The 25932-nt window shown below is 44.8% G+C and overlaps 1 protein-coding gene across 3 annotated transcripts in view; it reads right to left on the reverse strand.

Annotated features, from left to right (window-relative positions):
- MUSK (muscle associated receptor tyrosine kinase) overlaps nt 1–25932 on the reverse strand; it is a 56349-nt gene that overhangs the window by 12245 nt on the left and 18172 nt on the right. The window contains exons 6-13 of one of the 3 annotated variants that reach the window (XM_071730690.1): nt 17901–18025; nt 13998–14157; nt 12521–12527; nt 9668–9934; nt 4940–5115; nt 4511–4534; nt 1325–1413; nt 825–984 (exon numbers count right to left, since the gene is read on the reverse strand). In XM_071730690.1, the coding sequence (XP_071586791.1) occupies nt 825–984; nt 1325–1413; nt 4511–4534; nt 4940–5115; nt 9668–9934; nt 12521–12527; nt 13998–14157; nt 17901–18025 (1008 nt within the window). Of the gene's footprint in view, nt 1–824; nt 985–1324; nt 1414–4510; nt 4535–4939; nt 5116–9667; nt 9935–12520; nt 12528–13997; nt 14158–17900; nt 18026–25932 lie in introns of those variants that run through there. The other 2 variants (XM_071730689.1, XM_071730688.1) reach the window with 2 other exon arrangements.

Here is a 25932-nt window from a genome sequence, read left to right on the forward strand (position 1 = left end):
TTCTGGAGTCTCCAACATAAGAAGGACATGGACCTCATGGAAAATAGCCAAAGACCCGCTAAAATGCTCAGAGGGCTGGAGCACCTCCTCTGTCAAGACAGATTGAGGAAGATGGAGTTGTTCAGTCTGGAGAAGAGGAGGCCCTGAAGTGACCTTGTAGCAATTTACGAATATCTGAAGTGGGCCTACAAGAAACTGGGGTAGAACTCGCTACATGGGTTTTTAGTGAGAGGACAAGGAGAAATGGTTTAAAACTTGAAGAGGGGAGATTTAGGTCAGACATTAGGAAGAATTCCTTTCCACTGAAGTTGGTGACACTGGCACAGGTTGCCTGGATAAGCTATGGCTTCCCATTCCCTGAAGTTGTTCAAGGATGGGGTTCTTGAGCAGCCTGACCCAGTGGGAGGTGTCCCTGCCCATGGCAGGGGATTTGAAACTAAGTGATCTTTAAGGTCCCTTCCAAGCCAAACCACTCTATTACGGTTCTATGATTACTGAAAAATGCCATGAGAAGTAAAACAACTTCGGAAACTATGCCTGAAACCCTTGCTTCTTCTCAAAATAAAGTATGGCAAATCCATTTCTCATAATACCACAGGAAATTTTATTTCATCCTTTGGCCTTAGTATAGTCTTGGTTGAAGTGCTCAATTTGCCTGTCTCCATTTTCTGGTTAAAGGTGCTGAGCAAATTTATGAGAAGAACCATCACTGGCCAAATCCAGAAGAGAACAGAGAGGTGTGGCCATGAGCACGCAGGGTGCCAGCACCTTGCATGGCCCAGAAACAACCACAGTGGCAGAAATAATGAATTACAGCTGCCTACCATCTCCACAGGGAGAGACACTGCAGTATTCCCAGGTCACAGATGGGTCCTTTGTGTAGCACCAGGGACGCTCCTTCTCACCTCCTGGATTGCGGCAGTGATTCTCAGCATCAGACAGCTCAGGGAAAACCTGAGGAGTTCTCCTGTGAAAGTGGGGAGCCTTTGGGGAGGAAACAAACTGGATTAGTATTTGAGTATATTTTTTCCTGCTGGTGTTATCAAAACAAATAATGACAAAAGAAAGGTGCAAATGAAGGCAAAAATTAAACAGCCTTTCAGCAGCCTGCCAGAATGACAGACAATGCATCTTGCCATGGGAAGAGAAACTTGCATACTGAAATATGAAGAGGGTCTGAAACACCATTGAACTGAAGAATGAAGGCAACCTGTGCTCTGCTGACCCCTTCCACTGTAACTGGGCTGACAGCTTTGGGAAACTCTTAGGAAAAGCAGAACTTGAGCATGAGACTCCATTCAGCAGGTCTTACACTGGTGCATACCTGGTCACTCCACTTCTGGCAGGGAATGCCAGAGGTCGTGATGTTGGCCCAGCCTTGGTAAAACTGTCCATTGCCACTGTAGCAAGTCCCTGGGGGGGGAAAATTATATGGGGTCAAAGCATCTCAGACCATGTCCTGCAGTGGGACTCACAACATAAAACATTATGAGAGCATGTGGCAATTAGCAACAGATAGCAAGTGGATAAAAGGGCCAGAAACTGCAGGCAGGGAACTGATTAGCCTCCTGTTCATACTTAGATTGAGTTTGGGCTCAATATAAAATCAAATCTGGTAAAATTCCCAAAAGGGAAATGGAACTCTTCTGAACTGGAAAAATAGGCCATGCCCCTACAATAGTTGCACTGCATCTACCCAGGACACAGCATTTCCCCTCAGGATGTGCAGAGCAGAACCACAGCGAAGCCACACATGAAAAACCAAGGCAGAAAGCAAACTGCAGTCCTGGTTGCATGATTCTCAGCCCAGCTTACAAGGGCACTAACAGGAAAGCACCCTCCCTCATGTGGTAAAAAATAGAGGGCTGGGATTGATAAGGTCCACAGCAGTATCCCTGCTCCCTACCTCTACACATTGCTTGTTCTCTTAGACTACATGTTTGGAAACAGCCAATGCTTTTCAGCATGCGTGGAGACTGAAGGCAAGTACTGATTTGTAGGAACAGGATCAGTATAAAATAATGTTCTCTAAAATGGAGAATGTGTAGTTCACTTTCCAAACACAAGGTTTACCCAGTCTGCACAAAAATTAAGCAGAAAATCTTGAGACCTTTTTTTACTGGATATTTTTTTACTGGGTATCCCAAAACATAAATGTAGACAACACCTGTCCTCACAGGAGACTTTAGTGCATACTGGCATAATCTAGGAAGCAGGAAGACAACAAGGGAGATGCAGCCATTCACACTTTAACACATGCCAGCTCATCTAACTTAACCACTGCTGACTTGGGGCTACCAATCTGGCTGACAACATGCATTAGGGTCCACTGCATTAACTTTGCCAGACAAATTAACAAGCCAGCAAACGCTGTTGTCATAATCTTATTTTCTATTGAGTTCTTAAACTTGCACCTCAGAAAAAACAAAAAAAGGGGAAACCTAACCTGTTCTAAAATAAAGACTATTTTTTTTTAGGTAATCTTTTTCAGCTTCCTGAAAGCTTTGTATAAGTTTTGATCTAAGTTTGAGACAAAGGCATTTATCTTCATGGATAGCTCTGTTCCTCCTGCAGAAGGAACACAGTAAATGCATCAAGAGCAGACAGTTCCACTCTTCTTTTCCTATGCCACACACTGCACTCAGGATTGCAGCTGTGGGACCCTTAGCTTCCTAAACTTTCACCAGACACCACATGTAGTGTAGGGAGAAAGACCACAATGACAACATTTTCTCTAATTGGGTGAGTACAAACACAGGATCAAGTCCGGTAGGCCAAGATATGCAAACACCTCAGCATAGGAATAGCCATGGACTTCATGAGTGCATTTAACCCATCACAAAATGCAAAGTAAAATGTTCTAACTTGGACCTTTTTGATTGATATATAAGCTGAAATTTTATGCCTCGCATCTACAACAAGTTCCCACATGACCTGCCCCTGCAGCTTTGAAGAGGTATAAAATCCCTTTAAGATGCCCCAGAAAGCAGCTGTGTGTTTGAGCCCAGCACTTTTAGATGTCTCACATTCAAAGGCAAGGAAAGTAATGCCTGAAACCTGCCTCATGACTGAGCTAGTCACCAACATGAAAAAATCTTTTACACAGATCTGAAACAAACAGTTGTGTGACACCTTGGAAGACCAACATGGAGAGATTTAGGGGTCACAGCAATACTCGGGAAACACTCCTGAGTTATTAACAACCTGGAAAATACAGATACTATCATACATGGTCTTGCTACAATGAGGACAGAAGGAATAATATATGTGATCCATCTGAATAACTTTGAGCTCCAATTTATAACTTTGATGGGCAAGCTGGAAACCAGTTCAGTTCATGCTCCCCAAACCTTTGTGCACATAACAGTGACTCTAAAGCGAAAAAGAACAACATCATTAAAATGTCACGGTTATGTCTCCCTGACACATGACCAAGTGGCTGTACAAGAAGGCCACACAGTTACACTGGGGACAGAGGCCATGTCCTGAAATTGAAAACATCCAAGGGGAGGCTGAAACTATCCCATGAATGCACCAGGTATTTGCTGGAATCCCTCCCAGGTGTGCTTATCTACCCAGGGAGGGGATGGCTGCAGCCATGGGCTGTAAGCATTAGGCAGTGATGCTGGAGCACACAAGGCTGCTGAAGTGCTCTTCTCCCAGGTGTGCAGAGCTGGGTGGCAGGGACTGAGCTGGCCAGGTAGAGCTGAGGCATTGCCATGAAAAAGAATTCCCCAAAAGTCTTGAATTCACCTTTTTTGACTTTCTCTCTTTATGCAGAAGGAGTAGATCTGGCCTGCTTAGAAACACAGCAGTTTGGACTGCTGATCTGAGAGAACTTTTCCAGCCGTAATGATTGGATTGGCAAGAGGAGGGCACTGTTCTTCCTTCTTCCAATGGCACAAGTTCAATGGTTGAGCTTTAAACTGCAGGTGGATGTCAGTTGGAAGAGATGGATGTGCATGTTACAACCATGACCAGCAGCAGGGTGGGTGGTGGATGGAAGCCACAGCAGCTCCACAGGGAATGGCTGGGTCTTGCCATGGGTAGTGATGGGGTTACACAAGAAATAGCCAGACTTCAGAGATGACTGGAGGGAAGATCTAAGACCTTCTGGGTAAGTTCTTGCAAGGCCAGCCTGATGTAGGCAACGATGTCAGTAAGGTTGGGATGACTTCAGTAGTAATAACAAATATCAAATATGTGTAAAACAAAATTAGAATCAATGGGTAGAATGAACAGGGAACAGCTAGAGGGGAGGGAACCACCTAAAAACATCATGCCTCTCTCATCACCTTCAGCAGTTACCACCCCATATTCTCTCAGGCTCTGAAGAGCTGGAAATGTAATTTTCCCTGCCTTGGGTGTGGAAGCCCAGGCATTCCCTGGTGATAACCTGAATCCAGCCAGCCAGGACCAGAGCAACACAAAAATGCTGTACAAGCTGCATTTTCAACAAAGAATATCATGCCCAGCTTGAAAAATATAGAATCTGGAGTCATCTACTTACTGGTTATATTCTCCTTCTTAAAATCTGTAAACAGACAAGACAAGACATAAGGAGGGGTTGTCCAGGATGTGATAAAACTGGGTCCTTGCTTAGGAGCATGCTATGGAGAAAAGTTCTCTCCCGACAGCTCTAAAGAGGCTTGTTTCTCTGCAATGGCATCTGGAGGGCAATTTTGCCATCATTAGGACTAGTTTTATCAATGAGGTTGTTATGACCCTCTCCATCAAGAGACAGGCTTTATTTGCATGTGGGATCTGCTCCACACCCAGGTCAGACAACACAGACAAACAGCAGCTGCCACAGTGCTGTGCAAAGGCACCAATGGGGGAGCACCCACCTTTGCTTGAGTTGTAAATTGCGGCATTCACCCCCCCACCCCATCACCAACCACACTGCTCTCTGAGCAGTGGCCAACATGTGCTACCTTACCAAAGAAAGGGATGTTGGTGCAGGCACTGGGGTCCTGGTGCAGGCTGGGCAGCCTGTTGCATTCAGGAAGAGTGAGCAGCATCAGCCCTGGCTTGTAAATCCCCTTCTGAGAGTTTTCCTCCATTGAGAGCCATTCCTTAAAGCAGTAGAGATCCTTTACAGCAAGGCAATTCTCTCTACATTATTTTGTAAAGAACAGTGAAATACAGCAGTCAATGGCTTGACAACAATAGCTGCACTCAGCAGTGGTGTGTAGGGGTTATGCAGGCTGACAGAAATCCATTAAGGGAGATATGCTTCTTTATGCCAGTCTGTCTGGCTTATAAACCATAAAGGAAACTGTATAAAACATAACAGCTTCCTTTAGGAAACCCACAAAGCTACATGTTTAATGAAGCAGGGTTATGCTCAAAACACAACACACATCACAATCTGTGAGGAGTTTCCTCCCATATTTCCCTACAGAATTTTCGCCCTCTTTTACTAAAAAACATCACATTTGGGAGTTATCTTAGCATTTTTCAGTACATCCTACATATCTCACTTGTGTCTGACAATTGTACATTAAAGTGCCTGTATTAAAGACAGAAGGTGAGCAACAATTCTTAATCTTCTTAAAATAAATATTTGTCTGAATTTTTTAATCTCACAAAATTACTTATCCAATTACCTTCTTCTTTCCATAAGCACCTTTCAGTACCTTTTTTATCTGTCATCTGTGTGCAGCAGAACTTTAACAGAGCCTGGTAAAACAAGAGACCTAACTGTCTCCTACCTAATGTGTCACCTCTATACCATGTGAAATATACACTGGCTTTGAATTTTTAAATGTTCCTTAGATCAGAAACTGCTGTGTAGAAGACCAAGGTAGAAAAACGTACTCTAGGAAAAAAATAGAAAAGAAAAAAAGCCTGTATCATAATGAAAAGTTTGAGAATTTGTTGCATTAGTCAATCAGTTGGGGATTTTCTTATTTATGTACTCATTCTTGAGAGCCAGAGTTCCAAAGCCAGCTTTGAGGTCATCTGCAGAGTTTACTATTGCTGAGCTCTGCTAAAGTCCTTTGCAGATTCACATCCTTCCTGACAATCAAGTGTGCTGAGTGGGAGAGGACAGTGTTGCAGAAAGGTACATCTGGGGTCTGTAGTGAAGGCTTTAAATTCATCACAGCTGATGCAGTTTCTTTACATCTAGTCTGCCAGCAGTTTTGGCAGGAGCAGATGGCCAGTAGTTTCAGTGATGACTACCAACACTGCTAACTTTTTAAAGGACTCTGGAGGACAGAGTCCGTTGGGAATTCCGTGAGAGAATCAGCTTTCCTGCAACATCAATGGATGCTCTTTGAGTCTTCAGGTTAAAACTATCAAAGCCCAGCTAGTCCATACTTGGTTTTAGTCAGTTCTGGTTTGTTTCTTCCTCATTTCTATGAAAGCCTGAATGCAGCCAGATGGAGCAATTTATCTTTTTTGTGTTAAACAACATGTGGAACAACAATGACCTTCTGAAGTAAAGAAATGTTTTGGTAGGGAAGTGAGAAAATATTGCATTTGAAGAGCTGGCTGACACTTGGGAGATCTGGATTGCATTATCTTCCTTCACTCCTGAAGCCTGAACATCCTTAAACAAGCCCCTCATTCAGTGTGCAACTGCAAAATGAAAAAGAACTCTCCTCTGCAATCTTGTCTGCACCAGTGCTAAAGGCAGGTTTTCTTCACCCACAAATTCACTCTGAGAGGGTGGTATGGCAGCCAGAGGGTGGGATGGTCAGTCAGGCCTCATACTATTGTTGTAACACTTAATCCTGAGCAGTAAGAGCTTAATGAGATCATATGAAAAGATTACATCAGATTATTATTAGAAGTCTTATGTCAGATAAATGACAGATGGACTTAGAACAGTAGCAGCAGAAGAGGATGAGTGGGTCAGTAGCACTTTAGGCTATTTTAAGAAGAGAAGGGTTCACAGAGACTCTACCAAAGTGAGAAGTTTCCTAACAAATCTATTCCCTGCAGCCTGATCACTTCATATCAGCAATGGTCAAAACAGAAGTTGAGGGGTTTTCTTCTGCTGACAGAGAAACAGCCAGTGGCAAAAGGCAAATGAAATCAGGAATTATGAGATGAAGCATTACTTTCCCTTAAATTTAAATAGGGAAAATTCTACTTTTAATCAGATTCCATCTACATTTACATTTTTTTCTCATCTTGTTTTCTTCTTTTTCATGCCACCTTATTTTACCCCCTGATTATTTTTATAAAAGCTTTACTCAGTTTATTTGTCAGTTGCTGTTCTTGCTACCTAGCTTTCAAAGCAAAACAAACATAAAAAATTACATGGTGAGATAAAAAATGGCGTACAGAACATATAACAAGATAAAAACACATGTCAAGGAAAATATGTCCCTCAGAAGCTGGGAGAATTCTCCATCCTGAGATAGTCAAATTCTTACTCACTAAGTATTTCAGCTGAAAATTGATGTAGTCTAGCTAGTCTCTGCAAAGGGGTATAAAGTTGTCAGTAAAAAACAGATAAGACAGTAGGAAAGTAACAAAGACCATGTGAAATGTGTTCAAGAGCCCCCATATGTCTCAGCTGTTCATAAGTACATATAGTATGTCAGAGTTAAAAGAAGTATTGGGTTAGGCCTTCAGAGAAGCTGTTGTCTATCTGATGTGCTCTGAGAACAGGAAACAGGAAGGATGCCATTCTACTGCTCTTGTCTTTAAAAAATTCTGTGTTTAAATCTGTATTAAAATCACAGGAGAAAATTATTAAAGGGGAGAAAAAAAGCCCACAACATTGACTCATGTATCAGAAGTAAGATGATGCCAGCCAAGTCCACTAAGACTTAGACATATTTGCAAATGCTGCACCTATTAGTTCAAGATCAAGTGCAGTTTTATGCTGACTTAAATCACTCTGACTTCCAAAGTGTCCCAGAAGTGCAGCTCTTGAGTTGAATCACCATGAGTTCTGATCCTGCAGGGCCACTCATGAGCAGGAGCAAATGAAGTGAAACCCAGCTCTCACTGAAATGGTTTATGGAGTGCTGTGCAAAATCCTTAGCCGGCAAATGTGCTGTGTATTTGTGGCTCAGATGTAAATACCTCTCACACATCTTGAAAATAGTCAGAGAGATCAGGTCGTAAAGGGTACAACAACAAGCTGATCAACAATGCAGCAGGGAGGAGTGCACCAGCAAAAAAGGCTCGGTGCTTTGCTAGGTGATTGTTTGTGGATATTTGCACACACACCTCTTTTGTAGGGGGTGTGACATTACTGTGCTGGCAGAGAAATACTGAAGAATATTCAAACTTTGTAACAGGGCTTTCCTCCATGCCTCTGCTTTAGAGATATGAAAGGAGGAACAAGCATAAAGGTACAGAGTACAAAGACAACATGCTGCTGATTGCCCTAAAAAGTCACTGCATAGCTGGAAAAATAATTGCCAATAAACTACATCTGGCCTAAGTCCAGCTGGCAGAGTACTTTCCATGTCTGTAGAGAAGGCTTGTATTTCAGCTGAGGCACTAGATTTGGGGCTGGTCTCCTGATAAACACAAATCTGAACAAACAGCTTTAAGATGTGGTTCAAGAAGGACAACAGCAAAGTACTGCACTTAGTCAGGGATGTCAGCTGCCCAAACACAAAATGGGTGTTGACCAGACAACAGTCCTCCAGGGGCTGAAAATGGACATCAATCAGTTGTGGACAGTAGTTTTGTTTGGAAAAAAAAGAAAGCTTCACCCTGAAACATCTATGTGCGGCTGTTCTCTGTGAGGCACACTGAGCAATTGTTCCATTATAGTAAACAATAACAGAGTCTGGGCTGGAGGTTATATATATAGCACTTTAGGAAAGATAAGGAGCAGAAACTTCAGAGTCTGGAACAAAAGAGCTATCAGCAGAGCTTGGAAAAAACAGCTTTACTCTAGTCTGAGAAGCTGGGGAAGATTAAAAATCTCACCGCAAAGAGGAAGGAAGAAATTAGTCTCTGTGGCCATGGTGAGAGGACAAGGAGCAATCACAGAGGCTGCTCAGGAGGCTGCACAGGGAAGGGGCAGTGTCTGCTGCTGGGATATGTTGCACCAACACCTGTCAGCAGTGGATTAGCTGTATTGGGAGATGCTTTGGTCTCCTCAGGGTCCCTGCCAGACCTTTTTCAGTGCACAGTTCTCTGCATAATGGAGAATACAAGGGCCAGAATGGATGTTTGGTTTAGCAGGCACATTTACACTGGCAGTGTCTCTGGTGTCATCTCTTTTTGTTTCATCTTCATGGTGGTGGGAAGTACTGAATGATGAGGGTATTGCCTTGACCTCATTTGTTGCATGCACTGTGACCATATTTAGTCAAAATGCCAAACAAGCATTCACTTTTGATAATAATGAGTACATACTGAGCTAGTTTAACTGATAGCAATATAATAATTATTTAAATCAATTATGTCATTCAAGTGTACATTTCTTTTCAATGCTGTCCACTAAAAGTCTGATATAACACAGACGTCTGGCTGTTAAAGTCAGTCCCTACCCTGGCACTGATCAGAGAGGACTGGATCAGGTCTTGGTGCATAGAGAGGAGACCAAAGGGGAAACCCATGCAAATCTAGAGGGACCGTATTCCCTCTGGGCTACTGCAGGCCTGGTCAGACTCTCACCACTCCCCTGCTGCCTACAAATCCCCACGAAATGGAAGTGAAAGAGAAGCATTTTTTTTTAATTTACCTGCACACTGGTTTTGGAGCTGGCCCAGCTCCCGAGGGATTGCACTCCTGGAAGATGTAGTTACACAGCAGAGACTCAGCAGCCGGTTGGCAGAATGAACTCACCATTTTCAGTTCAGTCCAGGCCGTGTGCACAAGCAGCTCTTGGGTCTCCTCTGGGTCAGCATAGGAGGAGTTGAAGAAAACAAGAGCATTCTTCGCCAAGATGGCACTACACACCTCACCTCTGTACGTGCTGCAGTAGCCTGCATCACCCTTGTAGAGCTTGCTGTCAAGGACAAGAGCATGCAGACACAGTAAGCTCACAGCCCTTAACACCTGCAGGAACAGTGTGCCCAGGCTTTCTTCCTGAGTTTGCTGGCATCTGTAAAGCTAACAGGGGCTGGAGGAGAGGGTAGATGGTTGTAACCACTAAGAACTGCTAATACCATCCAAAAATGAAATTCCTGCAAGGAATGTTGAGTGCAAGGCCCTGCCTGGCAAGCTCTAGAGCTGAGGCTTTGGCTTGGGGTTGCTAGCAGTATAAGCAGGCAAAAAAGACTGAATCATCATGCACAATTGTGACCTAGTATGGCCACTCACCCTGCACCCAGGCCCTGATTAGAAAACATTGTTTTCCTGCTTCCCTGCAGTAGAGATGAGCTTTGCTGCTTTCTGCACACCTGTGATAACTCAAGATTTTTTTCTCTCCTGACTAGAGACAGTTTATTTTTGGGTGGACAAGATAAGCAGGAGCCAAGTGAGTCCCATCCAACATGTGCTGGGAAATTCTTTGCAAGATCAGACCAGCCAGGCTCCTGCCTGCCTCTTCTCAGTTCCTGCACCTCTCCTGACCCTGCTGCTCTTCCACACACATTTAGGTGGGAGGCACAGGGGAGGAAAGCACAAGACCACACAGTTTTCTTTCTGGTGCTTCCCTGTAAGGCCAATTCTTTCCTGTCTTCTCCAAATCTTGCACCTTGCAAACTCCTGCTACTAAGCACAGGAGCAGAGCTATGCCAGAGCAATAAAAAGCACAGCAGGGTCGTCTCCTTCATGGGCCATTTATCTTCCCCATGTTTCTTGCATCTAGCAGGACCATACTGTCAGCCTTCCCTCCCCTCCTCCCCATGGCCATCAGAAGGGAGCAGGAGGGCAAGGGCATGCACAGGTCAGACATGTTCCCAGCAGCATCCACTGTGGTTAGGATGTGCCCTCCACTCAGGCAGCCTGTGGGATGCAGTGCCCTCAGCACAGAGGGAAAAACCTGGGAAAAAGGCCTTCCCTGTGTGTGTGTGAGATGGATGAATCAGGGAGGGAGGAAGGCTGTGTGCAGCTGTCCCCACTGCTCATTCGGTCAGTTTAACTGGGGTCAGGGAGTTCAATTCACAACATGTCAACCATTTGAAGTAGCCAGCAGAGCAATTTGTATCTTTGACTCTCATTTCTTTCTCCTGTCCAAATAATCAGCCATTGTCAGCCCTGGGGGTTCTTGCTGGTTTTCTTTGAAAAGCTGGAGATACATGGACAAGGGATTATACAGGCTGCTTAAATCTCTGCTTTTCAGATGCTACTCTCTTCAGACAACACTTTCTGCCCTGGATTTAGCTGCACTGCTTTGAACTCCATGTCAGGCTTTGCTTTTTTCTAGTTTTTATTTTTCATACCTGGCACATCAGCTAAAAAAATGCAGGAGGGTGCTGATACCTTGAGGTAGTATCAAAATAACACCCTGCATCACCCCAGGCACCACAGGCAGCCTTTCATATGACACAGGCACTCCCAGAATCCTGCACTGGTTCCACAGCCCACATCATCTCCCTGGCACAACACAGGTTTTCCCACAGTACCACGTGGCCCCCAGCACCCTGCTAGAGCCATGGCAGGGGTCATATTATTATTTTCTTGATGATTCCTGCTTTGCTTAACCTAAAAGTTGTGTCTTTCCTGTGCCCCAAGAGGCACCAGAGGGGACAGGTGCATGGGGCAGCTGTGCAGGTGACTCCAGCAGGATGCAGAAGCAGCCTGACAAAAGGCACCAGTGCTAATGTTGTGTTTCTTTGCCTTTTTAAAAACTGCAGAGAGAAACAGCAATTTGTTTCTCACAACACCTTCTCACAAAAAGGGGATTTCATGAAGCAAATGTTGAGAGGTGTGAGGGCCAATAGTTCTCAGCCCTCCTCCCAGGTTAACCATTTTTGTTTTGATCTCCCAGTGCAACAGGTATTCTAAGACACCATAAAGCCAGCTGAATTGTCCAGTATTAACACCTCCCCGCCAAAACCAACCAAACAACTCCCCTCGCCCCCCCGAAAAAAAGCCCAACCAAAAAACCAAACCAACCAAACCAAAACACCCCAAACAAACAAACAAAAAACACCAGGCAAAACAAGCAAAAGCAAAAGTGCATGTCTGATTACAGGCAAGTTGTTTTACCCTTCAATAACCCTGCTTGAAATACATATCTAAACCTCACTTGACCTAATCTGGTCCCAACCAAATCAAAATATTCACAGCATACAGACAGGAGTTTAATTTCAATGAAGCTTTTGCCTGAAAATTCATAAGGTCAGTGAAGTGGATGTATAACTGTGAACAGAATGTACTCCAGAATATTCTGCTCACTACTGTATTTTAAATACCCTTAATGATGTGTGATCTGCTGTTTGCTTGACGCAGACATATCCTTATCTACCTGGGCTTAGTCCTTAACCATGCCTGCATAAAGCAGCGCAGTGTTCCCTTCAGATGAACCTCATCTGTATGCTTGGAATCTGAAAACCCACTCCATTTATGCAAAATTAACCAAATCCCATTAGTTCATCATCCCTGGCCCCAAGAATCCCCCCAGGCAGTCACAAAAAGTCATGCTTACCTCCATTCTGGGAGGCACCAGGTCCAGGAATTGTGATGAACCAGGAGAAAAAAGAAATGGAAAAGACATCAATGGCACTTCATTGCCCCCTCCAAGATGTAGGGATTGAGAATTCAATGCTAGGAATTCTATATAAGACCTATAAGCTAACTGAAATGGATACAGCTAATATTTTGCAACTTCACAAGGAGAAGAGATGGGTAACACTGGGTGCCATATGTGGAGAGGGAATGGGGCAGATGAAGTGAACTGTTGACTGCAGTTCTTGCTGAGGTCGACCATTGCACCCTAGACCTATGCCTTTACCCTTATCCTTTGGGTTCTCTATAGACCACAGGTAGCATTCTCTGTTTAAACCACCATGCAGCCAGCAGCAGTCACATGTGGAATAAACCAGGGATGGTGGAGCGGGACAGGCACACAGCTGTGTCCTCATCTAACATCACCATGGGAAGCAGGTCTGTGCTGGCACCAGGAGGAGACAGTGAGCATCAGTCAAGGATGGGGACACCTCTGTCCTGGGGACACTCAGGAGCTGGGATAACACTGAGGTAGGCTTCTGTTTGTGGCTGGGGGGCTGCTCGCCTGCTGAGCACAGGCAGCCTGGAGGACAGCAGTGAAGCTCCTCCCACCAGCCCAGACCACCTTTCTTCCCTGCTCTGTGGGGCAGAGCCTTGCTGGGGTAAAAGCAAAAGTGACAATGTGAAATATGGTACCAAGTACTGCATCTCTAATGGGGCAGATCTTGCTGCTAGGTCTCAATGCCCAGGGTAATAAAGGGCATGGTCATTTTCTCAACAGCAGAACCTGAGGCAGAGAGAGAGTGAGGTGCATGCTTAATTAGCAGCAGGACCAGAGCTATCATAGCATGTCTGGAGATTCAGTGGATTCCTTTTTGCTCTAACTAAACTCCCCTCCTTGTCCCAAGAGGGAAACCACAAGTTAGCACCTTTCTCTTGGTGTCACAGATGATGCCAGCTGGTTCAGAGCATAGGTATTTCTCTTCTTTGGATCATCGTTTCCCCATTTTGAAGATGTCCTTGAGAGCAGAAGTTGCCCCAGGTACAGTGGGATACAGCTCTGACAGCAAACTGGATGCAAGCCTCTGAGAAGCCAAGCTGCTCACAAAAGCTATTTTCACCTTGCTGTTAGGTGACACCAGCTCTGGGTCATGGCCACAACTTCCTCTGCATGGATGAACTTACCAAGTGTTCTTCTGGGACACAAAGTACAAGATGGCATAAAACATTCAGGAAATGACAGCTGTGCCAGCCTCTGAAGTGTAAGAATATATGAGGAAATAGCCTGGCGGGTGATGTACTTGTACTCAAGTTCATGCCCCTGCACAGTGTGATCCCTCCAAGGCTTTCCCTTCTCCTCTGGAGTACTTCACACCCTGTTCCTCTTCCCTAGCAGGGAAGCTAGGACTGAGATTGCATGGGTTAAAAAAGTAATGACCCTTTCTTTCCCAGCATACCTGAAATGCTGATGGTTGCTGCAGCTTTTGCAGCTCCAAAAGTTTTGCTGTGTTTGTTTGTGGCGAGGCAAGTGAACAGGCCAGGTCGGGTGACATACACCTGCAGTCTGGAGTCAACCACTCTGTCCTTGACAATTTCTGCTATAGAACCTGCAGAAACCTAGGAGAGTGAAAAGTTGACTGCTGTGGTGTTTCCAACAGAGGCAAACAAACCAAGGAAAAATCTAAGAGATGGAGCCCCCAGCACTGAAACTGGCAGAGAAAGATGTAGCAGATAGAAGTGGCAGAGAGCTGAAGTTTGGTGCTTGCATAGCAGCTGACTTCACAGACAAAAGCAAATGTTAAAGACCTCTCCTATTTCACATTTCAGCAATACTGTTGCAAATAATTTTCAGTTCCAGAGGGCTGTAGTCTCAGTTTTGCTCAAGTAGTCAAGCTGGTTCATTGCTCCAGGACCTGTTTGAGCAGACTGTGTGCCTATTCATACCTTAGCAAAGAAGGCCATGATGTGGCTTTGTGGAGCCTTCTGGCTATACAGAAGGAGAAAAGAAAATAGTTTGAAAGTTGTCGATTCTGGATTAATATAACTACTGCTCCACTTTCAAAGCAGCCATGAGCAAAGCAAGCACTCTGGTTCCAACACGGTAAGGTAACAGTTAGATTTTCTTATTTCTCTACCTGAAAATATGGAAGGGGCTGCATATGTGGTGTGGACAACTGTTTTCCTAAGTCAGAAACTCCCAAATAGATCAGCTTGGAGCATATTGATTTTGGGCAGTTGCCCTGATTTTATCCTCAGATCTCTCCTGCTCATGTGGCATTCCTGAAAGTAGAATGACATGGTACACCAAGACTCTACTTTGCAAAGGCAACAGGAAGGAGCAGCAGTGCCTGCTCTGCTCTTCATACTAATAGGAACCATCAGGTGTAATTGAAGTGAGTTGCAGTTTCCCATGGACTCCACCAGCGAAACCTGGTCCTAAGGACAGTCAAGACCTTCCTAGACCCATCCCAGCTGTCTGAGAGCCTACAGATGTCAGTCTGACCTCCATGGAAGTTACTAGAAACATGATGTCAAAGGGATCTACATCTGCTCCTGAATGTACTAAGAGTGGTAGCTGAAAAAGCAAGAAAGAATGCATCAGTTTTGTATCATGTCTTCAATAAGCAGACAGGCTTCCCTATGAAAAGAAAATGCTGAAAATAGTATATTTGTTTTGCCTCACTCAAGCTGAACTTCTACTTGTAGTGGGGGAATGTACATGAGAAATAGTCACTAAATAACCAGACCCACACAGTAAGTATTGCATCAGGGATGAGTGGTAGGCCGATCACTGTGCAAATCAAGGGACCAGGAATATTTTTTTGGCCTTATGCTGTGAAGCCAGCTCACATGGGTGGGATCTCAGGGTATATTTTTTCACAACTTTCTCTTTTATTACAGTGATGTTTAAAATTACTTTTAGATATTTTTTTTCTCATCAGAAACCTTTCAGTACAAAGACACTGCTGGGACCTTCCTGGTGGAAAGGAGAAATTTCTTTGCAAGATGCTCCTGCCTCCCAGCATCCACGAAGGAGAAGTGTCTTCTTGCCCTGAGCCATTAGTGCTGATCTAGTCCTCTCTCCCTTCTTGTCCTCCAGGCCTTGGGGGTACCCGATCACGTTAGCTGCCTGCTCCCAGCAGTGCTCTACTGTGCCTGGTGAGCACAGGGGACCAGGATTGCTCCTCCTAGAGTGGGCCATGGGAGGGAAAGTCATCTGCAGGCAGTATGAGCAGCACACTTGGTCACATGTACTGTGGAACATCAGAGGTGAACACCTTCAAAATCCTGGTGCCTGTGAGGAAATGTGAGGTAGTTGAGCCTAGGACTTCCACAACAGCCAGATGTGGTTTTCTCTGCTGAGATCCTCAATTGATTAATGAATTAACTTATTCCCTTCCCTTTTCAGATGCATCCCCTGATATATTTTGTTCCCAGGTAATTTTTTAGCCTTTAAAATGCCACTTCAGGCACGATCAAATCAGAAAGCTTTTTACATTTTTACGCCTGGCTCACTCATTCCTTGCATTGCAGAAAACTACAGTAAGGTCCCTGATGCCCCATTGGTAGGAGGCAAGGAGGAAAAGGAACAGTCTTTCTGTTTAGTTAGGCAAGGCGTCTGCTGTGCAGAGGATTTTCCATGCTTCTCTTCAAAGGCAGCTCAACAACCTCAGCAGATTCCCACTCTGTAAGCCTCAGGACAATTACAGGTCAGTGTTCAGGCACTGCAGTGCCACAGGCCTGTTGCATCTTCACATGACTCACTGCTGCTTCTTTGAGCCAGACCTCAAATGCATGCGTGCATTCTAGTCCACCCACTTCCTGGGCTGACTTCCCCAAAGATGGGCTCTGGTAAAGGTCTCCTTGCCATGTTAACAGTGGGACAGTCTGGAGCACCTCCTTCCTGGGACTGTGCTTTGCACATCTCACACTCAGCTCTCTGTGGGACCAAAATACCAGTGGGAGCTTGGCAGAACAGGAGTCTGCGCTCCAGAAACATTCTGCCCTTGCCCAGGGACCACAGGCTTCCCCCAGCAGAGAAGAAGTCTTGAACAACACTCACAGTTGCCTTGAAATAATTATTGCCAGGAACAACCAAGGACCCACAGGGCTCTGGAGAGGCTGCTCTGCTTACTTTGCTGTCCTCCCTAGCAACCTCAAATGAATGTAGAAAATTAGTCCTAATCAGGCTGGAGGAAACAGTAGGGTTAGAAGACATAAAGAAGGCAAGACAGCCTGAAGAGTAGCCTAGGCTCATTAATGTCTTTAACCTTGGAAAGAGGGGATACAGACCAGGATGGATATAGCCTTCTGAAGTAAGGAACTTCAGCAGTGGGATTTATTGGTCCTCTTGGACAAGCAAATCCACAAGAATGGCCATGGCCAGTCAGTGGTCAGAAGGACTTTGTGTTGACAAGGGATCATGAGAAAGTTCAAAGGCAATTTGCCAGCCTGCAGGCAGCAGCTACTCCACACATCTCCACAGCACCATGCCCTGGGGCTCACATCCTCAAAGAAAGCTCACAAAGAGTATAAAACCTGTCCACCATAACTGTGTGAAGAGGTGAAGAGTGGAGAAGAGCCCTGGCAGGCTCAGGCTGCAGAGATGCTGTGACTGTGGTGCAGTGCTCACACCCAGGGAGTCAGTACTGGGTGGCAAGTAGCTCCTCAGTCCAGCTGAAGAGAAGCCATAGCAACAGCACATGCATGGGCATGAATGCCATCTGGCATTCAGAGCAGGCACCTATTTTAAAGCTCAGGATAATTAGACCATGGAATTCGTGTGAGAAGCAGTGGATTTGCATCTCTTCGTACCTGCTAAGTTGATGATATACTTCAGTGTGTCACCTGTGTCAGTCTAGAAAACTGCAGATCTGTTCATCTGCAAATATACTGTGTGTATGTGCTGTCTCACAGGTATTTTGGCTCAAGGCAGCTTGTATTATTTGACTACCTCAGTTTTGTTATTTCGTCAAAAAAGCAATTTTGCCATGCTGCTGTTATCACGTTAGGAGCAAAGAGAGGAAAAGGGGATGCAGAAATACTCAAGCCCAAGATACTTCTCTAGAAACCCTGGCTTGGAGGAAGGTTGTAAGCATCCAAAACATCCTTCAACCAGGGTTTTCTATACCACAACAAATTAACCTTCACAGCACCCAGAAGAAGGAGGAGAGTGTTTTGCAGAGCAGAAAGCTGCATCAGGGAAGCAAGGTGGGCTCAACATGATCACATAGCAAAGCACTAAGTAAGGCAGGAATAGAAATCATGGCTGCTGGCTCCCAGCCCCATTTAATTCCTGGGCTGCAGTCCTGATGCTAGCAATATTTCAGGGACAAAAGCATGAAAAAAGAGTCACTTACAGCTTTCCCATTTTCCAGCCAGGTGATGGTGGGGACTGGCAGGCCAGTTGCTGTGCACCTCAATGTCACCACAGACCCAAAGGTGATATTTTGGGATTCAGGAGCCTTCAGGATTCTGGCAAAAACTGCAGGAGAAAACAAAGGTGATAGCTGAACAGTGATGTAAAGCTTAGGGCTGTGTTCACAGAACTTGCTTCCTCTCCAGTAGGTCTTGAAAAAAGTCACAACCCTATGAATAGAAGTGAATCATAACTCAGGGTTCCCGGTGAGTGAGTCTTCGAGGAGAAACAAGAAGAAAGTGATCATCATGGTTGTGTTCTGCACCTTACATACCAAAATTTTACCTCCGGAAATTTCTACATTCTCTGAGTTTGACTCCTCAGAGGAAGCAGTGTGCAAAAAGCCAAGGACAAACTCCCTGGTAGTGTGCAGATGGGACAGATGATAGTAAATATATAGCAAGTTACCACGCTGCCCTGCCAAGGCTGACAAGTTGAAACTTGTTCAGAGCCATCAAGGGGAACCACCAGCATCGATCATATACAGTGAAGATTAAGGGTCAGATAAGTTCCTTGGTGTGATTGCAGCAATTAGGACCTACCATGGAGACCTGCAAACCCTGGCATTTTCCATGCCACAACAAGATACCCTGAGGGGAGAGAGTCTAATATTGGGTTATGGGGAAATGGCTGGCAAAGACTTTGGGAAGATGAGATAGTAGGCAGAAAGTGGGGTTTTTAGGAGACTTTTCCTCCCTGATGACCTTTACAGGTTGTATTTCAGCTGCTGAAATTGGACCACACAGAGGAAACCAGAGAAGAGAGACATGTCCCAGGTGGCACATTTGAGTTTTGACCCAACATTTTTAGTGCAGATGCCTGAACATCTGTGTGGATAGCTGGATAGCTGTCTGATGTTTCTTAGTCCAGTTTCTCATGCTTAATGAGGAATGCTCTGTGTCTATCTTCTGGGCTGCAAAGCAATGACTGACAGTCTCCATCAGAAATTTTAGTAAGTAGCAGATTTTCTATTGGAGTTTTCATATAAGTCTGACATCCTGTTTGCCACTTTTGCTGCCCCTATGGCTCCCCTTACCAGCATATCTGATCATGTCACAATCTTCTGTGTCTCTGTTTGCTCAATACACCTCTTGGCACTGGCCACTGGTTGCTCCCAGATGGAGACCTCAAGTGCAAAGCAATTAGGAGACCTACAAGGGCCTCTTCAGAAACTGAACATACATCCCCACCACTTGGTATGGGAAGGCTTAATCTGCAAAATTTCAACTGAAATAAAAATGAATGTGCTTTCCACATACTCCTTCCACCCAGGGGATGAAACTTGTTCAACAAAGGGCCCCAAACCAGCTTTTTCTTGTGGGTAGGCAACACTAGGAGCACATTTCTGTGCAGAAGCCTTTTTTCCTTAGGAGAGACTTGCTTTTTGCTGACAATGCCGCCCTCGTTGTTCACACAGAAGCAGCTCTGCAGTGCATACCATCCTGCTTTGCAGAGGCTGCGGATCTTTTTGGGATGGAAGTCAATTTGAAGACAAAATTTCTTTACCAGCCTGCAGCACAGGAAGACTTCCATCATCCTCACATCACCATAAGTGAATCAGAGCTTAAGTCAGCCCAGCAGTTCAGGTCCCTGGGATGCATTACTTCCTCAGATGCCAAGATCGACAGAGAGATAGACAACAGATTAGCAAAGGCACACAGAGCATTCAGAAGACTTCACAAAAGAGTCTGGAGCAATAAACACCTGAAGAAAAGTACAAAGATTGATGTCTACAGAGCCATTGTACTGTCTACTCTTTTATATGGGTCTGAATCATGGGTCATCTACCACCAACACCTGCGACTCCTTGAATGCTTCCATCAGTGTTGCCTCCATACAATCCCCTAAACTGGACTGACTGAGTGACCAATGTTCCTGTCCCTGAACAGGCAGGGGTCACCAGGACTGCAGCCATGATACTGAGGACACAGCTGTGCTGGGCAGGGCACATCTCCAGGATGGAGGATCACCCCCTCCCTAAGATTGTGCTCTGTGGTGAACTTGCCACCGGCTGCCACAACAGAGGAGCCTCAGAGAGGAGATACAAGGACTCCCTGAAACAATCCCTCAGCTTTGGCAATCAGTGGTCAGCAGACATGGAGACACCATCCATAATGCTGCTGCCTCCTTTGAGAACACACAGAGAATCAGTCTGGAGGAGAAAAGACAGCAGAAAAAGAGCCGTGCCTTGGCTCTCCCCTCACAGGAGACTCTGCTGGGCCTTTTGCAACCCCACTGCCTGTGCTGTATTGGCCTCATCAGCCATCAGCAAGAGTGGGGAGAGCCCTTCTGAAATCTTTGTTCATGAAGCCAAGCCATGATGATGATGATGACAGCTATTCGACATGTCCCTGGGCAGAGGTCTCTAGGAAGATCAAATTTAATGTCAGCAAAGTGAAAAGGGTGGGAGGATACATATTATATTCAGGTTCTTAATTCCTCTGAGGTCTCTGAGCAGTCCCTTTCTGTCAATGCTTGCTGGCAGTTGCCAAAAGTCAAAGCAGAGCAGTCTCGCTGCTGCTGCATCCCCCCTGCCCAGCAGTGAGGCAGCAGGTATGGAGCTCCACCACTAACAAGGAACGCTGCAGTTGCCATCCAGGGTCTTTCCTGATGGATGATGAGTGAAATTAAATGAAATGAAATGCAGCCTTTGCCTGAAGTTTCACTCCAGGTCATTACAGAATCACAGAATGTCAGGGCTTGGAAGGCACCTCTGAAGATCATTGAGTCCAACCCTACTGCCAGAGCAGGACCAGAACTAGGGCAAGTCATGCAGAAATGCACCCAGATGGGTCTTGAAAGTCTCCAAAGATTGAGACTCCACAACCTCCCTGGGGAGCATGTTCCAGGGCTCTGTGACCCTTACAGTTAAGAAATTCTTCCTCATGCTGGGCTGGAACTTCCTGTGCTCTATCTTGATTCAATTGCCTCTCATCCCAGGGCACAAGTTAATTGGGATTTTCCCTTCCTTCTGGATGCCCAGCCCTCATATATTTTTACACATTAATTTGATCCCCTCTCAGCCTTCTCTCAGCCTTTCTTCATTAGGCAGTTGTTCTAGTCTCTTCATCATCCTTGTAGCCCTGTGTTATACTCTCAAGTAAATCCCTATCTCTCTTGAATAGGGGAGCAATGGATGGTTACATATTCAACCCTGAATTCCCTGGGCCAAGCTCATAATTACTTTTATACTTCAGTTGGAGAAATACTGAAGTTTTGGTCTGTTCCCTGGCAGTAGTTATGTGTACGTGGCTCCAAGACAGCACGTTATGTTTCAGGGCTGGAACACAGTCCCTAATGCTTTTCTCATGCTGCTGTTGGTTTCTCAGTGTGCTGCTGGAACTCATACAGCTTAATTGATATCCAAGTGACGAATTAACAGCACCCCGTTAGCTGGTGCTGAACACAGGCACAAGTGCCCTCCTCTGTACCTCCTGCTTTCCCAGAATCTGTAAGGGTCTTTCCACCAGGATAAAAAAAGAAGGCACTTTTTGAAAATTGTCTTAGTTGTGGAGGTGACCATGGCAAGCTCAGTGGCTGGTCCAGCTCACACATGGATGCTGTGGGGTGGCCAGAAAGCTGCATCCTACCACCTGAGGTCCCCTTGGTGGAGGTCATCACAGCATTTGTTGTAGTAGCCCAGGACACTGCTGGCATGAGGGCTCATCCAGCAGCAGAGGGAAAGAAAAAGTCAAGCCATTCAAGCCTAAAACACCAAATACATGGGTAAGAAATCCAAACACAGCTGCTAAGCATTCACATGTTTCTCGTGGAATGTAGTGTGGATGTGTTACCTAGCACAGCAGGGATGGTTAATGAAAGTGAACCTCTAAGGAAATAAGCTTATTTCCAAAATCTGGAAGAATGGGAGCTCCTGCTACCCTCCATATCACCATATGCATTTCCAGAACTTTCTTAACTGACATTACAAGTTTAACACTTTAAATACTTACATTTAAACTTTTAAAATATTTACATTTAATATTTCAAATAATTGTATTTAAAAATTGTTTTACTGAAGTTTAGCTCCTTAACTTGCACACTTAGCTCTAGGTATTGTGAATAGAATAAAGTGGCTTTTTTTACACTCTATTATCTTGAAGCAAGAAGTTCCCTGGGATTAGAGCTGAATTCCTTAGGTGAAGATGGGCTTGGGAGCACCACTGGCTGGCACAGACACATTTTCCAAAAGGCTTTTTCTTGCTTTGGGAAACAGGAAAAAAGAAAGAAGGAAAGAAAAAAAAAAAAAGAAAAAGTAAAAAAAAAAACTAGCATGAGCTACTTCACAGCCCCACCATCTTTGGGTGGATAATCAACACACTGGTTTTGCTGGCAGACCCAGGTGATGTAGGAAAGCTAGGATGGGCTGTGTGAGAGCAGACAGAGTCACCTTGCACCAGTGCAAGATCAGAAAAGATGAAGTTACAGTCTACTTTGGTAACCACAAAAGCAAGCAAGTCTGTCCTGTAGCTACATGGAGGAGCCCAGCTCCCAGAACTACGGGTTTTTTTCCCCCGACTGCATTGAACAAAGAAAGACAAGGGGAAAAGTCAAGAAATAAATGGCAACTTTGATGGTGCCAATCTAAGCATCTGGAATGGAGAGGCATTTGAAAGGCAGGAAGAGGAAGGAACAGGAAATGGCAATAAATGTTTATAAAACTCACATTATTTTGTGGGCACAGGACATGGCTTTGTTTTATTTTGCCTTAGGGTGAAACTTCATAACAATAAGGCAATTTTTAACTACTTACTCTCCTTTTCCAGATCTACCAGGAGCGGACTTTGACAGGACCTGGTACTATCTAGATACATCACCACAAGGTTAATATTCACATCAAGATCTCTCAGGATTTCAGCAAGGGATTTATCCAAAGACATTCCAAAAAACGGTTAGGAAAGGCAGTCAAAGAAGGCTTCATTTATTTATTTATTTAAGTGGAAAATAAAACAGAGAAGCTGGAAACTAAATCCGGCCAGCTAAAAGCCAAGCCAGCATGTTAAGTTTCACTCCCAAGCTCCCTAATAAATGTCCTTTCTTTTACAGCCGTGCTAAATGATGTGCTGGGCTCTGTAGGACTTGCTAGGAGGTATCTACACCACAGCCAGCTGCTCTCGTTTCTGAGAATTGGGTAACATCATCCAGTCCAAACAGTAGGGCTTTAATTCAGTCACAAATTTTTTACACTATAAAAAGATTAAAGCAGGTTCCCCCCCTGCTCCAGCCTCCACTTTGAATGGATAACTCTTTCCAGGTGACTTTGTTTTCCTGTTGCCATTGACTGAACTATGTTTCATTTACAGGGTTTGGGGCCTGATCCTGCAGTCCTGGCAGATGACTGCCCCACTGACTGGATAAGGTCTGGGGTTTTTAGTTAAAGCAGGATGGATTGGGCCATTCTCATCCAGACAGCACCTTAGATGGCCTAATGCCTAAGCTGATGTGGTGCTCTCAGGAATGGACAAAGTGATGCCCCAAGCTCAATGGAAACTCTGATGTGCACATCCCCACTGCAGGAGAATGTTCATAAGCCAGGGTATCGTAAGCCTAAATATTGGCTTTGATACACCTGGCCCTGTCAAACAGTGTTTTTTGGAGTGTGGAGTGGGTGTTTTCTTTTTTTCCAGAGCCCCCTAAGGCTTTGGTGAACCTCAGCTTGCAGAGAACTCAAGCAATATTTGCCCATGTATGTGAATTAACCCAGCCTGTCAACATCCCTACATATTCATGTCCAGGTTTGTTTCTAGTCCTGGCTACTGTAAAGAATATCTGATAGACCAAACCAAGATAAGGCCACCTCTAAACCTCTGCTAGCAGCTGCCTGGTGACAGTGGATGGACACTCCCTTCCCACCTCACTCTGAGCCTGGTCCCACACGTGAGCCAGACCCAGCACATCCATACTGCCAGGTCCAGTATCTAAACCTCTTTGACTTTCCTTGATTGTTTTGTTTTTATCATGAAAAATGGCCTCTTGTGTGATTATGGACAGGTATTACACTGAGAATATTTTCCACTAAGCTGCAGAACACAGTGGGAAAGGTAACTCCCATGTGTAAATGGCACCCAATGTTCTACACTGCTGGGGGAACTGGTAAGACACAGATCGCCCTGGAAACTTTCCTGATATAAATACTCTGTAAAAGACACTGTGCTGTGTCCTGTTCATGTGTAAGCATTTAGGAGCTAAACTGCAAGAATTTTTTAATTCACATTCACTGATGTTCCCATAGCTTTTTTGTACCCAAAGCATGATAGATTTGAAGGAATCCTTCTCTACAAAGGAGTTCTCTTGGCTTGGGCTTTGCTTACTAATCCGTAAAAAATCATTTATGCTTGCCACCCATAGGTTCTGAAGAACCATGAACTTGTGCCAATATGTTTGCAGTCTTTTGCCAATAAAAAATACAGTCTTCTAAATCCTTATTCACATTCATTCATCTCACGTCCATTAAATCTTTCTGACAAGTCTAAACCAGGCAGTCAAGGAGAGGTAACAAACAGAGGGTCTGCCATTTCCTTCCCACTGGTGAGACATCAGGGGAGGTCTGACAAATACCTTTATAAACACAGAAAGCCACAGCATTTGTGTGTTCTGACATTTCAAATTAATCCATGTAAAATCCCAACCATTTTTTAAATACCAGGGCTGAGAACTGGCCGCACATGGTGCTCCTGGATCAGCAGTCTTGGAGAGCCATGCTGGGCTGTGTGCAGCAGCTAGTTGCATGCCAAGAGCCAGTGCTGAACAAGAGAGGCACAGTCTCCACAGATGACATGACAGGACCAAATCCCAGCTCAGAGAACAAATAAATTCCTCAGTAAGCACGCTCAGCAACCCTTCTTACAGAAGCAGGGATGCGCTCTGCACATGGCTCACTACATAGATCTGTAGGGGTACAGCTCATGCTGTAGCTTTGCCACTGCTCAAGGTGTGCTGCCACCCAGCCACTCCCTTCCAAAACTTCTGGGTCAGTAAGTAAATCCTGAGATAACAGCAAGGTCTATCTGGCTTTGGTGTCTGAGTATTCCTTATCACAACTGCAATGTTTATCTTTTTGCAAGCCTACCAAGTGATCACAAAGAGAAGCAAAATGCCACAATCATAGCTGATATACTTTTCCACTTGTCTCTATCAGATTGCTTACTTATTTTTATTTAATCCCCATCCAAACATGCTTATTGCCAGAGAACCACGTGTACGCAGGTTATCAAAAGAAAAACATGTACAAATGCAGTAGGAAATGCACACAACCGCTGTATTATTTCTCAAAGAACACCACTATTAGGTGTGGGCCACAAAAGAGCAAGCTGCAGATGGGATGTAAGCAAGCAGCCCTTCATCATCTCCCAACCCCTCACCTGGTTGCCATGGTAATCTGAAAGATGAACCCTCCAATGCATTTAAAATATCTGCATTTTGTACAAAATCTCAAAATCTCTAAGATGTTCTGGCTTCTGCCACTTGATTTGGGAGGTTAGGTGCTTGTAGTCATTCTAACACATTATGAGGCACAGGCCAGAAAGCACAGAAATACACAGACACTCAACCTTGAGCCTGAGGCTGTGAGATGGATAGTGGGGACAATTCAAGGTCTGCATCGAAAGGAGATAGAGGAAACTGCAACATCTAGCACCAAAGCAAACTTTTCTTAGCAAGGCAATAGCTTGTCCAGTTAACCTTGTTCTGGGGTGAGCTCCAAGATTTATGCATGGTAGGACAATCTGTATCAGCAGAAGAATTCATATAATGTTAAATGCACCAGCCAGCACAGGAACTTCTCAGCTGTTAAAGACTTTGTGTTGCATGTAGATGTCTCTGGAATCCAAAAAGCAGACCATGAAAATATGCAAAGCTATAATAGCCAGAAGTAAAATGTAAGTAGATAGCTTATGTCCTGTGTAACTATATAAAACCTGTTCTGTACTAGTATTCATTTCTATGTACAGAGCAAACACCAGATTCAAGGACAA

The sequence above is a fragment of the Heliangelus exortis genome, chromosome Z (assembly GCF_036169615.1).
Source record: "Heliangelus exortis chromosome Z, bHelExo1.hap1, whole genome shotgun sequence".
NCBI classification, from domain to species: Eukaryota; Metazoa; Chordata; class Aves; order Apodiformes; family Trochilidae; genus Heliangelus; species Heliangelus exortis.